The 17805-nt window shown below is 32.0% G+C and overlaps 2 protein-coding genes across 4 annotated transcripts in view; one reads left to right on the top strand and one right to left on the bottom strand.

The window, feature by feature from the left end:
- The window catches only part of LOC133613883 (uncharacterized), a 76082-nt gene extending 66263 nt beyond the window's left edge, over positions 1-9819 (bottom strand). For all 3 annotated transcript variants that reach the window (XM_061971758.2, XM_061971757.2, XM_061971761.2), the window contains exon 1: positions 9627-9819. The gene's annotated coding sequence lies outside the window, so the exon portion shown is untranslated. The remainder of the gene's footprint in view (positions 1-9626) is intronic.
- Positions 9820-11353: 1534 nt separating this feature from the next.
- The window catches only part of lg13h3orf38 (linkage group 13 C3orf38 homolog), a 28829-nt gene continuing 22377 nt past the window's right edge, over positions 11354-17805 (top strand). The window contains exons 1-3 of the mRNA XM_061970646.2: positions 11354-11595; positions 15320-15495; positions 15574-15806. Of these exons, the coding sequence (XP_061826630.1) occupies positions 11469-11595; positions 15320-15495; positions 15574-15806 (536 nt within the window). The 5' untranslated portion in view covers positions 11354-11468. The remainder of the gene's footprint in view (positions 11596-15319; positions 15496-15573; positions 15807-17805) is intronic.

Genomic DNA, 17805 nt, shown 5'->3' with positions numbered 1-17805 from the left:
TTCATCGCCCTCAGCGTGCGCCTCACCTCATGCTCCTCTAGTATAAGGGTACGGCTGCTGTGGGTGTTAGGTGGGAGTGTTGTGACGGCCGCAGGTGATTTTCTCTCGAATCCGGCAAAGAAGCGGTTTAACTCCCCCGCTTGAGAGGCGTCGCCGTCAACCGAAGGGTTACTGGGTCTGAAGTTGGTCATGTACTGTGTTCCTTTCCATACCTCCTTGGTGTTGTTGCTCTGAAGGTGGTCTTCCATGTTCCTCCTGTGCTCGGCTTTTGCCTCTCTGATACCTCTCTTCAGATTGGCTCTGGCAGCACTGTAGAGTGCCTGGTCCTGCGCTTTGAAGGCACTGTCTCTCTCTTTGAGTAAGCCCTGTACTTTTTTTTTGTCATCCAGGGCTTCCTGTTGGGGTAGACCCGGATGCGCTTGTCCACTGTGACAGTGTCTATGCAGTGTTTGATGTACCCCAGGACCGCTGCTGTGTACTGCTCCAAGTCTGAGTTTTGAAAAACTGACCAGACTGTTGTTTCTAAGCAGTCCTGCAGCTGTTCCATGGCTCCCTCCGGCCATGTTTTGACCGTTTTGGTTGTGATAGGAGCACTTCTCCTTATTGGTGTGTAAGCTAGTAACAGGAGCAGGGACATGTGGTCAAACTTGCCTAGTTGGGGTAGTTGTTTGGCTCTATATCAAGTTTTTATGTTGGAATAGACTTTGTCGTGTGTTAGCTCCCCTCGTAGCACACTTCACATGCTGGTGTAGTTTAGGGAGCACCTTTTTCAGGTCGGCATGATTAATATCCCCTGCTATGATGTGGACTGCGTCGGGATATTATTGAGGGCCACATGGCAATCATGGCTGCCTTCAACAGTGAATATCATGGGCAATGGCCCCGTTACGTCATTTGCATAAGCAACTCTCTGATTCTTATATTTTTTTACGAATAGACTGAAGGATAACTTGCTTTGAAATCGGGCAGATATTTCAGTATCTATACAGTACAGGCCAAAAGTTTGGACACACCTTCTCATTTCAATGCATTTTCTTTATTTTCATGACTATTTACATTGTAGATTGTTACTGAAGGCATCAAAACTATGACACCTGTGAAGTGAAAACCCTTTCAGGTGACTACCTCTTGAAGCTCATTGAGAGAATGCCAAGAGTGTGCAATGCAGTAGTCAGAGCAAAGGGGGGTTACTTTGAAGAAACAAACATAAAACATGTTTTCAGTTATGTCACCTTTTTTTGTACTTGCAAAGTGGATATTGCATCACATTGAGAAAATACAAGCTCAAACATTAGCAGACACAGACTGTGGTAACGTTGAATTATTGACACCTTTTCCATTCCCTCCCAGACAGAAGTGAATCACCAGCAGCACATCATCTGCTGTTATTACGGCAGATAATAACTAATAACACTGCCTATGATGTTAAAACATGCTATTAATCACTAATAACACTGCCTATCATGTTAAAACGTGCTATTAATAACTAATAACACTGCCTATCATGTTAAAACATGCTATTAATCACTAATAACACTGCCTATCATGTTAAAACATGCTATTAATAACTAATAAAACTGCCTATCATGTTAAGACATGCTTTTAATCACTAATAACACTGGCTATCATGTTAAAACATGCTATTAATAACTAATAGCACTGCCTATCATGTTAAGACATGCTTTTAATCACTAATAACACTGCCTATCATGTTAAAACATGCATATCAAGGTAAAACATGTTATTAATAACTAATAACACTGCATATCATGTTAAAACACGCTACTAATAACTAATAACACTGCCTATCATGTTAAAACATGCTATTAATAACACTGCTTATCATGTTAAAACATGTTATTATAACTAATAACACTGCCTATCATGTTAAAACATGCTATTAATAACTAATAACACTGCTTATCATGTTAAACCATACTATAATAACGAATAAAAATGCCTATAATGGTAAAAACATGCTATTAATAACTAATAATACTGCTTATCATCTTAAATCATGCTATTAATAACTAATAACACTGCCTATTATGTTAAAATGTGCTATTTATAACTAATAACACTGCATATCATGTTAAAAAATGCTATTAATAACTAATAACACTGCATACCATGTTAAAACACGCTACTAATAACTAATTACACTGCTTATCATGTTAAAACTTGTTAATAATAACTAATAACACTGCCTATCATGTTAAAACATGCTATTAATAACTAATAATACTGCTTATCATGTTAAAACATGCTATTAACTAATTACACTGCTTATCATGTTAAAACTTGTTAATAATAACTAATAACACTGCCTATCATGTTAAAACATGCTATTAATAACTAATAATACTGCTTATCATGTTAAAACATGCTATTAATAAATAATAACACTGCCTATTATGTTAAAATGTGCTATTTATAACTAATAACACTGCATATCATGTTAAAAAATGCTATTAATAACTAATAACACTGCATACCATGTTAAAACACGCTACTAATAACTAATTACACTGCTTATCATGTTAAAACTTGTTAATAATAACTAATAAAACTGCCTATTATGTTAAAACATGCTATTAATATCTAATACAACTGCCTAGCATGTTAAGACATGCATATCATGGTAAAACATGTTATTAATAACTAATAACACTGCATATCATGTTAAAACACGCTACTAATAACTAATAACACTGCCTATCATGTTAAAACATGCTATTAATAACACTGCTTATCATGTTAAAACATGTTATTAATAACTAATAACACTGCCTATCATGTTAAAACATGCTATTAATAACTAATAACACTGCTTATCATGTTAAACCATACTATAATAACTATTAAAAATGCCTATAATGGTAAAAACATGCTATTAATAACTAATAATACTGCTTATCATCTTAAATCATGCTATTAATAACTAATAACACTGCCTATTATGTTAAAATGTGCTATTTATAACTAATAACACTGCATATCATGTTAAAAAATGCTATTAATAACTAATAACACTGCATACCATGTTAAAACACGCTACTAATAACTAATTACACTGCTTATCATGTAAAAACTTGTTAATAATAACTAATAACACTGCCTATCATGTTAAACATGCTATTAATAACTAATATTACTGCCTATCATGTTAAAACATGCTATTAATAACTAATAATACTGCTTATCATGTTAAAACATGCTATTACAGATTATAAAACAGCTTTACAGTTATTTCACCTTTTTTTGTTAAGTACATAACTCCACATGTGTTCATTCACAGTTCTGATGCCTTCAGCGACAATCTACAATGTAAATAGTCCTGAAAATAAAGAAAACCCATTGAATGAGGAGAAGGTGTGTCCAAACTTTTGGTCTGTACTGTATTTGCATGCAGTAACTTCCTGTCAATAAAAAAGAACAAGTACATTATTATTTCTCACTTTTCGAAAGCCACATGAAATCATGTGACGGACTACATAATATGACATGGTAGACCACATAACATGACATGGTAGACCACATAATATGACATGGTAGACCACATAAAATGACATGGTAGACCACATAAAAGACCAAATAAGATAATGTGGCGGACACAATAAATAACGTGTCTGTGACGTTCATATGCTGTCAATATTCAGTGTTTTATCCTTCATAGTAAATATTGTAAAACCCACATTAATTATTTTCATGTACATTCTGGGTGTCTCAGTCAGTAAAAAAAAATTAAAATTCCATTCTGTTTCAGGTGGTCTGTCGTAACGTTTTTAGCATTGAGACATTATTGTGAAGTTTTGTATTAGTGTTCCTAAAACTAGATATACCGGACCCCAGACACATTTTTTCTCTAAATGTGGCCCCTGGAGTCAAAATAATTGCCCAGGTCTGTCTTAGACACACTTAATAAAGGTGTTCGATGCTTTTTGCTGCTAAATAAACACATCATCAAACATTATGTCACTACTGGCCTCACCTTACTAAAAATTATGTTAAAAACAACTTAGTCTTGTTCAGATGTTTACTGCCATATAATATTAATGAATGTCGATTATCGGCCTCCTTGATAATAGTAATCTGTATCAGTATCGGCCATGAAAAAATAAAACTATCAGTCGATCTCTAATTTAGAGGCCAGAAAGGGAGTAAAATCCTCCGAGTTCCACTTTAAATGTGTCTTTTAGTGTTGGAGATCATACAAATTCACTCACGACATGCAAGAGAGAACCGATTTGCAATCCCATAACCGAGCTATGTTAATCCATTTCTTTAAGACAAACACGATATATTAAGGTCATTTAAATGTGTTCTGGAAAACTAACTTCGAGCCAGCTCACGCAGTAATTTGCTTTTTTCAGTTCAGTTCAGTTCCAGTTTATTTGGAACGTGCATACGATACAATGTAATGCTTCACACACTTAAAATAGAAGTTTCTGGATCATCATTTGCCCAAAAGTGGTCTTTGTTGCCATGATTAATAGTCTTGTTGTTGTTGAAGGGAAAGTGAACGTTGTGATGCGTCTGTGAAATTAATACACCGCCGTATGCTTAAAAGTATATATTAAAAGTATCTAAATTGTACATGTTATTGTGACTGTTACTAGATACTACATATATACTGACAGCATGATCAAAATATGTAAATATTACATGTTATTATGAATGTTACTAGATACTACAAACCCCGTTTCCATATGAGTTGGGAAATCGTGTTAGATGTAAATACAAAATGAATACATCCATCCATCCATCCATCCATTTTCTACAAAGACAACATATTTGATGTTCAAACTGATAAACATTTTTTTTTTGCAAATAATCATTAACTTTAGAATTTGATGCCAGCAACACGTGACAAAGAAGTTTGGAAAGGTGGCAATAAATACTGATAAAGTTGAGAGATGCTCATCAAACACTTATTTGGAATGTCCCACAGGTGAACAGGCACATTGGGAACAGGTGGGTGCCATGATTGGGTATAAAAGTAGATTCCATGAAATGCTCAGTCATTCACAAACAAGGATAGGGCAAGGATCACCACTTTGTCAACAAATGCGTGAGCAAATTGTTGAAGAGTTTAAGAAAAACCTTTCTCAACCAGCTATTGCAAGGAATTCAGGGATTTCACCATCTACGGTCCGTAATATCATCAAAGGGTTCAGAGAATCTGGAGAAATCACTGCACGTAAGCAGCTAAGCCCGAAACCTTCGATCCCTCAGGCTGTACTGCATCAACAAGCGACATCAGTGTGTAAAGGATATCACCACATGGGCTCAGGAACACTTCAGAAACCCACTGTCAGTAACTACAGTTGTTTGATACATCTGTAAGTGCAAGTTAAAACTCTCCTATGCAAGGCGAAAACCGTTTATCAACAACACCCAGAAACGCCGTCGGCTTCGCTGGGCCTGAGCTCATCTAAGATGGACTGATACAAAGTGGAAAAGTGTTCTGTGGTCTGACGAGTCCAGATTTGAAATTGTTTTTGGAAACTGTGGACGTCGTGTCCTCCGGACCAAAAAGGAAAAGAACCATCGGATTGTTATAGGCGCAAAGTGTAAAAGCCAGCATGTGTGATGGTATGGGGGTGTATTAGTGCCCAAGACATGGGTAACTTACACATCTGTGAAGGCGTCATTAATGCTGAAAGGTACATACAGGTTTTGGAGCAACATATGTTGCCATCCAAGCAACGTTACCATGGACGCCCCTGCTTATTTCAGCAAGACAATGCCAAGCCACGTGTTACATCAACGTGGCTTCATAGTAAAAGAGTGCGGGTACTAGACTGGCCTGCCTGTAGTCCAGACCTGTCTCCCATTGAAAATGTGTGGCGCATTATGAAGCCTAAAATACCACAACAGAGACCCCTGGACTGTTGAACAACTTAAGCTGTACATCAAGCAAGAATGGGAAAGAATTCCACCTGAGAAGCTTCAAAAATGTGTCTCCTCAGTTCCCAAACGTTTACTGAGTGTTGTTAAAAAGAAAGGCCATGTAACACAGTGGTGAACATGCCCTTTCCCAACAACTTTGGCACGTGTTGCAGCCATGAAATTCTAACTTAATTATTATTTGAAAAAAAAAATAAAGTTTATGAGTTTGAAAATCGAATATCTTGTCTTTGTAGTGCATTCAACTGAATATGGGTTGAAAAGGATTTGCAAATCATTGTATTCCGTTTATATTTACTTCTAACACAATTTACCAACTCAAATGGAAACGGGGTTTGTACATATATACTTACAGCATGATCAAAATGTGTAAATATTACATGTTAATATGAATGTTACTAGATACTACATATATATTTACAGCATGATCAACATGTGTAAATATTACATGTTATTATGAACGTTACTACATTACATATATACTTCAGCATGATCAAAATGTGTAAATATTACATGTTATTTTGAATGTTACTAGATACTACATATATACTTACAGCATGATGAAAATAGGTAAATATTACACGTTATTATGAATGTTCCTATATTACATATATATTTACAGCATGATCCAAATATGTAAATATTACATGTTATTATGAATGTTACTAAATACTACATATATACTTACAGTATGATCGAAATATGTAAATATTACATGTTTTTATGAATGTTACTACATTACATACATACTTACAGCATAATGAAAATATGTAAACATTACATATTATAAATATTAATAGAAACTACATATATACTCACAGCATGATGAACATATGTAAATATTACACGTTATTATGAATGTTCCTATATTACAGATATATTTACAGCATGATCCAAATATGTAAATATTACATGTTATCATGAATGTTACTAGATACTACATATATAATTAGAGTATGATCAAAATGTGTAAATATTACATATTATGAATGTTACTACATTACATACATACTTACAGCATGATGAAAATATGTAAATAATACATGTTATTATGAATATTAATAGATACTACATATATACTTACAGCATGATGAAAATATGTAAATATTACACGTTATTATGAATGTTCCTATATTACATATATATTTACAGCATGATCCAAATATGTAAATATTACATGTTATTATGAATGTTACTAGATAATACATATATACTTACAGTATGATCAAAATGTGTAAATATTACATGTTATTATGAATGTTACTAGATACTACATATATACTTACAGCATGATGAAAATATGTAAATATTACATGTTATTATGAATATTAATAGATACTACATATATACTTACAGCATGATGAAAATATGTAAATATTACACATTATGAATGTTCCTATATTACATATATATGAAAATATGTAAACATTACAAATTATAAATATTAATAGATACTACATATATACTCACAGCATTATGAACATATGTAAATATTACACGTTATTATGAATGTTCCTATATTACATATATAATTACAGTATGATCAAAATATGTAAATATTACATATTATGAATGTTACTACATTACATACATACTTACAGCATGATGAAAATATGTAAATAATACATGTTATTATGAGTATTAAAAGATACTACATATATACTTACAGCATGATGAAAATATGTAAATATTACACGTTATTATAAATGTTCCTATATTACATATATATTTACAGTATGATCCAAATATGTAAATATTACATGTTATTATGAATGTTACTAGATAATACATATATACTTACGGTATGATAAAAATGTGTAAATATTACATGTTATTATGAATGGTACTAGATACTACATATATACTTACAGCATGATGAAAATATGTAAATATTACATGTTATTATGATTAATAGATACTACATATATACTTACAGCATGATGAAAATATGTAAATATTACACGTTATTATGAATGTTCCTATAGTATATATATATTTACAGCATGATCCAAAAGTGTAAATATTACATGTTATTATGAATGTTACTAGATACTACATATATACTTACAGCATGATTAAAACATGTAAATATTACATGTTGTTATGAATGTTACTAGATACTACATATATACTTACAGCATGATCAAAATGTGTAAATATTACATGTTATGAATGTTTCTAAATACTACATATATACTTACAGTATGATCAAAATATGTAAATATAACATGTTATTATGAATGTTACTACATTACATACATACTCACAACATGATGAAAATATGTAAATATTACATGTTATTATGAATATTAATAGATTCTACATAAATACTTACATCATGATGAAAATGTGTAAATATTACACGTTATTATGAATTTTCCTATAGTACATATATATTTACAGCATGATCCAAATATGTAAATATTACATGTTATTATGAATGTTACTAGATACTACATATATACTTACAGTATGATCCAAATATGTAAATATTACATGTTATTATGAATGTTACTAGATACTACATATATACTTACAGTATGATCAAAACATGTAAATATTACATGTTATTAGGAATGTTACTAGATACTACATATATACTTACAGCATGATGAAAATATGTCAATATTACATGTTATTATGAATGTTCCTATATTACATATATATTTACAGCATGATCCAAATATGTAAATATTACATGTTTTTATGAATGTTATTAGATACTACATATATATTTACGGCATGATAAAAATATGTAAATTTTACATGTTATTATGAATGTTACTACATTACATATACACTTACAGCATGATAATAATATGTAAATAGTATATGTTATTATGAATGTTACATATATACTTACAGTATGATCAAAAACGTATGTAAAACTTTGATGGAGGTTTTAGGATGTTTTTTTTACAGTGTTTTATTGGTAGGATAGAGCGACTTCCATTGGCTCCATTGTTAGCTGACTTTTGCCAGCAGCTTCTTGCCATCTCCGGGTCTAAGTTGGATGTCAAAGTTGACCAACTTGTGGGTTTTTGTCCACAACCTTCTCCTATCCAGGCGAGAGGCATGACTTATAATCTAGAATTAACTTTCACCAACTCAGAGGCGATGCAGCAGCTCAATTTGTCAACATAAGCTAGTTAGCTCTCTAAAAGTAGTTTGGTAGTTATTCCCCATACTTCTGCACAATAACTCAGATATGTAACACTAGTGAGCAGTAGAGAATATGACGTGAATTTTGGTCTGGAACATTATTTTCTTTATTCATTATTGACGTGTTTCTTGCTACTTTATGGTGTATATTGTTTACATGAGATTTCCAATTAATTTTATCATCAATTATTACACCCAAGTGTTTGTGTGAACATACTGAGAAGTTAACAGAGTCAGAGATGAAAAAGGTTGGTCAAATATTCTCCACGAAGTGTGTTTTATTTGGACTACAAACATAAAGTCAATGATTTATCTCGATAGTAGCGATAAAGTCAACGCCATTGGAAACATTTAAGTGCAAAGTCCAACTGTTTATAAGAATGTTTTTGGTATATTTCGACACAAGCTGCACTCAAAGACCTCATTAAGCAGTAATTAAACAATCAAGCGATTGCAAAGTTTAATTGAAGACATTTAAAAAAACAGAAGTGTTTAAATGTGACAAATAGTCAAGGTGAGACTTTGTTACCCGGATGAGGAAACGCTTACGTTACCTTTCAGCGTTGAAATAGTCCCGTTTAATCTTTGGGAATCAGCTGTTGAACGGCAGCGCTGGTAAAAATGTCTCCAGTCGAAAGCGTATATCTTGTTCAAAGTATGAAGTTTGATTATTTATATATTACATTTAGTCGCATAGCGCTGCTGTAGCCACCAGCTAGCGTGTCCATCTCCTGACGCGTTCAAGTGCGCCCCGGAAGTTTAATCCTCCCAACCTATACAGGGTGTATCGACAAAAAAAGAAATCATTAAAGCTGATTTTTGTCATGTATTTTTTTCGTGTGATTAATCCTTAAGGTCAATTTATTTATGTGGCTACAATCATATTGTATTTCTATTTGTTTAATATAACACAAAATGTAGCGGTCAGAGGCGTGTCATATCACTGACTTTATTTAGAGGCCCTTAACATCCAATCAACAATTTAAAACATTGTATTTTGGTCATTGACCGTTCTTTTTATCGATGGAAATCGAAAAACATGAAACAAGTGGTTTATTTCAAATTTGTTTTAAAACACACACACAAAAATAAAATGGTGTTGAAAAACAATAACTAAATATAAAAAAACGGTTGGATAATTATTTCTATATTTAATGAAATATAAATTTAAATTGAAAATCCCCAGGAAAACGAAACGGATGTTTTTCGTTTACGGACGCCGGGAAATTCGTTTTCAAAGTAAAAGCGGGAATGATTACTACGGTTCCCGTGTGCCTGTGAGCCCGGCAAAATGTATTTGGAGCCTTACTAATAAATTATTTTAGACACAACATAACGAGAACTGACATCTACAGAAATCGCATATATCAACAGGAACTAATAACAGACGAACAATAATTAATTTTCATTTTCCGTCACTTATACCGGAAGTAGAGATTTCACCGCAGACTGGCCTGTAAGGAAAGTTGTATAGTGCTGTATGGCGCATATCTAATCATATTTTGCCATTACTTTAGTGGAATATGCGCGTAGGGATATATGTAGATGTCCTTTTTTGCTATGTCACGTCCAAAATTGTTTATATATGGAGCTTCAAATATATAAAGTATTATCCCCGCTTTTACTTCTAAAACTTCCGGTTTTAGAATAGGAAAAAAACATCAATTTTGGTCTGTTTTTGCGTTTCTTTTTACTGGAGAGTTTAAATTTTCTCCAATGAAATATAATATGAAAATCAATCAAATCCCCAGTAAAACGGAAAGGAAAAACGGATGTTTTTTTTTGTTTTTCTTTTGGCGGACGCCGGGAAATTTGTTTTCAGAGTAAAAGCGGGAATAATTACTAAAGTACCCGTGTGCCTGTGACGCTGGCTAAAATGTATTTTGGAGCCTTACAAATGAATTATTTTAGACATGACATAACGAGGACTGACATCTACAGAAATCACTACGCACTGGAGTATCCCCGCTTTTACTTTGAAAATAAAACTTCCGGTTTTATAATGTGAAAAAAAACAACCCGTTTTGGTCTGTTTTTCCGTTTCTTTTACTGGAGGGTTTAATTTTTCTTTAATGAAATATAATATGAAAATCGAACCGTCTTTTTATTTATTTATTGCTTTAGGGTCAGTGTCTGTTTTGGTATTTCAATGTTATTTTTTTGTTTATTCAAAACGAAATTCAAATAAACCAATGTTGTTTTTTTTTTTTATTTAAATACCCAAAAATATACACTGACCTATCTAAACAATCCAAAAGTCAATTGCCGGTCATGACGCGACAAAAAAAAGTTAAACGTTAACGCGGGAACCGCCGTTGCCGAGCCCAGTTCCTGCACGGACATGTTTGGGAGTGGGTTTGTTGTTGTCGTCCTGCTAGCTTACTGCCGTGGCGGGGATGGCGGGGCTGTCAGGGCGAGAGCGAGAAGGATGTGAGAAAATACTCCATTTGTTGTCGAAGGCTGATCTACTTTCGCTGAGCGACACCGTTACGAATAAGATGATAGTGGTGGAAAACGTTACAGGTAAATATGACTAATATTTATAGCCCGCGCTAGCTAGCAGCGCTGTGTAGCTAGCATGTGACATGTCCACTCAATGTAGTCACAATAATATTGACATATTGTTGGAATATTCACAGCTGACGTGACTTTGCTGATAACGAAAGCTTTATTAACATGCTTCAGAGACTTGGAACTGCACTTTTTGGGGAATTTTGCCTATCATTTGGAATCCCTGTGTAAAACGAGAACACTTTATTTGTTATGCATTCTAACTCGTAAAGAAACGCTAGTAAAAGGCAGCTAACAGTGCCGCCAAATGGAGTACACCATTGTGCCCATGAAGCCCTCTAATATCATCCAAAAAGCGCCAACAACAATGATAGCAATGTATAGCCAACAAATATAGCAACATTAACAACGCAGACAAATTATATTTCAGTCAATCAATCAAAGTTTATTCATATAGCCCTAAATCACGAGTGTCTCAAAGGGCTGCACAAGCCACAACGACATCCCACATCAGGGCAAGGAAAAACACAACTCAATGGGATACAATGAGAAACCTTATTATGAATGTTACTACATTACATATATACTTACATCATGATGAAAATATGTAAATATTTCATGTTATTATGAATGTTATTACATTACATATATACTTACATCATGATGAAAATATGTAAATATTTCATGTTATTATGAATGTTATTACATTACATATATACTTACATCATGATGAAAATATATAAATATTTCATGTTTTTATGAATGTTACTACATTACATATATACTTACAGTATGATGTATATAAAACATGTTACTAGGAATGTTTCTACATTACATATATACTTATAGCATGATCAAAATATGTAAATATTACATGTTATTATGAATGTTGCTAGATACTACATAGATACTTACAGTATTATCAAAATATGTAAATATTACATGTTATTATGAATGTTACTACATTGCATATATACTTACAGCATGATGAAAATATGTAAATATGACACGTTATTATGAATGTTACTACATGACAAATGTACTTACAGTATGATGAAATTATGTAATTATTACATGTTATTATGAATGTTACTAGATACTACATATATACTTACAGCGTGTATATAAAACCTTAAAGGAAGCTTTTGGATGTTTTTAGAAGGCTGTATAATAGACTGTATTTATATTATTCACATGAGAATAATGCTGTGTAATAGACTGTATTTATATTATTCACATGTGAATAATGCTGTATAATAGACTGTATTTATGTTATTCACATGTGAATAATGCTGTATAATAGACTATTTATATTATTCACATGTGAATAACGCTGTATAATAGACTGTATTTATGTTATTCACATGTGAATAATGCTGTATAATAGATTGTATTTATATTATTCACATGTGAATAACGCTGTATAATAGACTGTATTTATATTATTCACATGTGAATAATGCTGTATAATAGACTGTATTTATGTTTTTCACATGTGAATAATGCTGTATAATACTGTATTTATATTATTCACATGTAAATAATGCTGTATAATAGACTGTATTTATATTATTCACATGTGAATAATGCTGTATAGTAGACTGTATTTATGTTTTTCACATGTGAATAATGCTGTATACTAGACTGTATTTATGTTATTTACATGTGAATAATGCTGTATAATAACTGTATTTATATTATTCAGATGTGAATAACGCTGTATAATAGACTGTATTCATATTATTCACATGTGAATAACGCTGTATAATAGACTGTATTTATATTATTCACATGTGAACAATGCTGTATAATAGACTGTATTCATATTATTCACATGTGAATAATGCTGTATAATAGACTGTATTTATATTATTCACATGTGAATACTGCTGTATAATAGACTGTATTTATATTATTCACTTGTGAATAATGCTGTATAATAGATTGTATGTATGTTATTCACATGTGAATAATGCTGTATAATAGACTGTATTTATATTATTCACATGTGAATAATGCTGTATAATAGACTGTATTTATATTATTCACTTGTGAATAATTCTGTATAATAGATTGTATTTATGTTATTCACATGTGAATAATGCTGTATAATAGACTGTATTTATGTTATTTACATGTGAATAATGCTGTATAATAACTGTATTTATATTATTCACATGTGAATAACGCTGTATAATAGACTGCATTTATATTATTCACATGTGAATAATGCTGTAAAATAGACTGTATTTATATTATTCACATGTGAATAATGCTGTATAATAGACTGTATTTATATTATTCACACGTGAATAATGCTGTATAATAGACTGTATTTATGTTATTCACATGTGAATAATGCTGTATAATAGACTATTTATGTTATTCACATGTGAATAATGCTGTATAATAGACTGTATTTGTTATTCACATGTGAATAATGCTGTATAATAGACTGTATTTATATTATTCACATGTGAATAACGCCGTATAATAGTCTGTATTTATATTATTCACATGTGAATAACGCTGTATAATAGACTGTATTTATATTATTCACATGTGAATAACGCTGTATAATAGACTGTATTTATGTTTTTCACATGTGAATAATGCTGTTTAATAGACTGTATTTATATTATTCACATGTGAATAATTCTGTATAATAGACTGTATTTATGTTATTCACATGTGAATAATGCTGTATAATAGACTGTATTTATATTATTCACATGTAAATAATGCTGTATAATAGACTGTATTTATATTATTCACATGTGAATAATGCTGTATAATAGACTGTATTTATGTTTTTCACATGTGAATAATGCTGTATACTAGACTGTATTTATGTTATTTACATGTGAATAATGCTGTATAATAACTGTATTTATATTATTCAGATGTGAATAACGCTGTATAATAGACTGTATTCATATTATTCACATGTGAATAACGCTGTATAATAGACTGTATTTATATTATTCACATGTGAACAATGCTGTATAATAGACTGTATTCATATTATTCACATGTGAATAATGCTGTATAATAGACTGTATTTATATTATTCACATGTGAATACTGCTGTATAATAGACTGTATTTATATTATTCACATGTGAATAATGCTGTATAATAGACTGTATTTATATTATTCACAATTGAATAATGCTGTATAATAGACTGTATTTATATTATTCACATGTGAATAATGCTGTATAATAGACTGTATTTATATTATTCACTTGTGAATAATGCTGTATAATAGACTGTATTTATATTATTCACTTGTGAATAATGCTGTATAATAGATTGTATTTATGTTATTCACATGTGAATAATGCTGTATAATAGACTGTATTTATATTATTCACATGTGAATAATGCTGTATAATAGATTGTATTTATATTATTCACATGTAAAAAAATACCGAAGTGTTTATTGCCTATTGTGGGTGAACTGTGGTGCTGAATTTCCCCCGGGGATCAATAAAGTACTTTATATTCTATTCTAATTGTCCCCCCAACAATGTGACCAAACCGGAACGAAAAAATATGTTCCCCTCCAACTTACATGGGTTTTGTAACAAAAATAAAGTTAACATATACTTGCATGAATTAACCAAAGGGAATACATTTGTAATCACATTATATGTAAATATGAACTTATATGTATACATTGTATTTATTTACCCTAACCAACTATAACGCTTTTATTTGAATGTTCCACACAGAGGCTGCAGAGGCCATCCTGTCCTTCACTAAAAATGGAGAGGAGCTCCTGAGAAGGAAGAAGGTGCACCGCGACGTCATATTTAAGTACCTGGCCAAAGAAGGGGTGAAGTTGCCCCCCAGCAGTGAGAAGCACCAGCTGGTGAGGAGGACGCTGCAGCTCTGGTCAAATGGAGAGGTGGGCACATATGACCTGGATCTTTGTTGATGGAAACGCTTCCGTTGTTCTGACCGTTTGTTCATCTCCCACCTGAAGGCCTTAGCTGAGGATCGCAGCAATCACAGCAGACAGACGCCGCTGCCGAGCACGGCCCAGGAGTTTGCCGACGTGAAGAACGACACCACCTTTGACTTTTTGGCCCTCGGGCAGCAGTTCTGCATTTGGTTCTTCCAGCTGTTGAACAGTCAGAACCCCTCGCTGGGCCAGCAGCCTCAGGACTGGGGGCCACAGCACTTCTGGCCAGATGTGAAGCTGCGCCTCATTGCCAGGTATCATTCTTCCAAAGTCTTGGCCCGCGTGAGAATAATAGTCATGAAGAATAATGGCCTCCAATACAAAAGTAGTATCAAACATCATAACCACGCCCAGCTGCTGTGGCGCCAACACACCCCACCCCCTTCGTTATTCAAAATAATAACCTTTAAAAGTCAGTGTATGAAAAGTGGTTCCAAGACAAAACATCAGTTAAATAAATTCAGTGTCCAAAAAAATCCTTCAAAATAAAGGCAGAATTGAACCTTTAAAAAGTGGTTCCAAGACAAAACATCAGTTAATAAATTCAGTGTCCAAAAAAAATCCTTCAAAATAAAAGCAGAAAATAACCTTTATAAAAGTCAGTGTATAAAAAGTGGTTCCAAGACAAAACATCAGTTATATAAATTCAGTGTTCAAAACAATCCTTCAAAATAAAGGCACAAAATAACCTTTAAAAGTCAGTGTATGAAAAGTGGTTCCAAGACAAAACATCAGTTAAATAAATTCAGTGTCCAAAACAATCCTTCAAAATAAAGGCACAAAATAACCTTTAAAAGTCAGTGTATGAAAAGTGGTTCCAAGACAAAACATCAGTTAAATAAATTCAGTGTCCAAAAAAATCCTTCAAAATAAAGGCATGAAATAACCTTTAAAAGTCAGTGTATTAAAAATGTATCCAAGACAAAACATCAGTCAAATAAAATCAGTGTCCAAAAAAATTCTTCAAAATAAAGGCAGAAAATAACCTTCAAAAGTCAGTGTATAAAAAGTGGTCGATTGCTTCACCTTCAAAATAAAGGCAGAAAATAACCCTTAAAAGTCAGTGTATGAAAAGTGGTTCCAAGACAAAACATCAGTTAAATCAATTCAGTGTCCAAAAAATCCTTCAAAATAAAAGCAGAAAATAACCTTTAAAAGTCAGTGTATGAAAAGTCATCGATTGCTTCACCTTGAAAATAAAGGCACAAAATAACTTTTAAAAGTCAGTGTATGAAAAGTGGTTCCAAGACAAAACATCAGTTAAATAAATTCAGTGTCCAAAAAAATCCTTCAAAATAAAGGCAGAAAATAACCTTTAAAAGTCAGTGTATAAAAAGTGGTTCCAAGACAAAACATCAGTTAAATAAATTCAGTGTCCTAAAAATCCTTCAAAATAAAGGCAGAAAATAACCTTTAAAAGTCAGTGTATAAAAAGTGGTTCCAAGACAAAACATCAGTTAAATAAATTCAGTGTCCTAAAAATCCTTCAAAATAAAGGCACAAAATAACCTATAAAAGTCAGTGTACAAAAAGTTGTTCAAAGACAAAACATCAGTTAAATAAATTCAGTGTCCAAAAAAATCCTTCAAAATAAAGGCAGAAAATAGCCTTTAAAAGTCAGTGTATAAAAAGTGGTTCCAAGACAAAACATCAGTTAAATAAATAGTGTCCGAAAAATTCCTTCAAAATAAAGGGAGAAAATAACCTTTAAAAGTCAGTGTATAAAAGTGGTTCCAAGACAAAACATCAGTTAAATAAATTAGGTGTCCAAAAAAATCCTTCAAAATAAAGGCAGAATTTAACCTTTAAAAAGTGGTTCCAAGACAAAACATCAGTTAATAAATTCAGTGTCCAAAAAAAATCCTTCAAAATAAAAGCAGAAAATAACCTTTATAAAAGTCAGTGTATAAAAAGTGGTTCCAAGACAAAACATCAGTTATATAAATTCAGTGTTCAAAACAATCCTTCAAAATAAAGGCACAAAATAACCTTTAAAAGTCAGTGTATGAAAAGTGGTCGATTGCTTCACCTTCAAAATAAAGGCAGAAAATAACCCTTAAAAGTCAGTGTATAAAAGGAGGTTCCAAGACAAAACATCAGTTAAATAAATTCAGTGTCCAAAAAAATCCTTCAAAATAAAGGCATAAAATAACCTTTAAAAGTCAGTGTATTAAAAATGTATCCAAGACAAAACATCAGTCAAATAAATTCAGTGTCCAAAAAATTTCTTCAAAATAAAGGCAGAAAATAACC

Source organism: Nerophis lumbriciformis, linkage group LG13, assembly GCF_033978685.3.
Source record: "Nerophis lumbriciformis linkage group LG13, RoL_Nlum_v2.1, whole genome shotgun sequence".
NCBI lineage: Eukaryota > Metazoa > Chordata > Actinopteri > Syngnathiformes > Syngnathidae > Nerophis > Nerophis lumbriciformis.
This window is presented reverse-complemented; position numbering and strand designations above follow the sequence as displayed.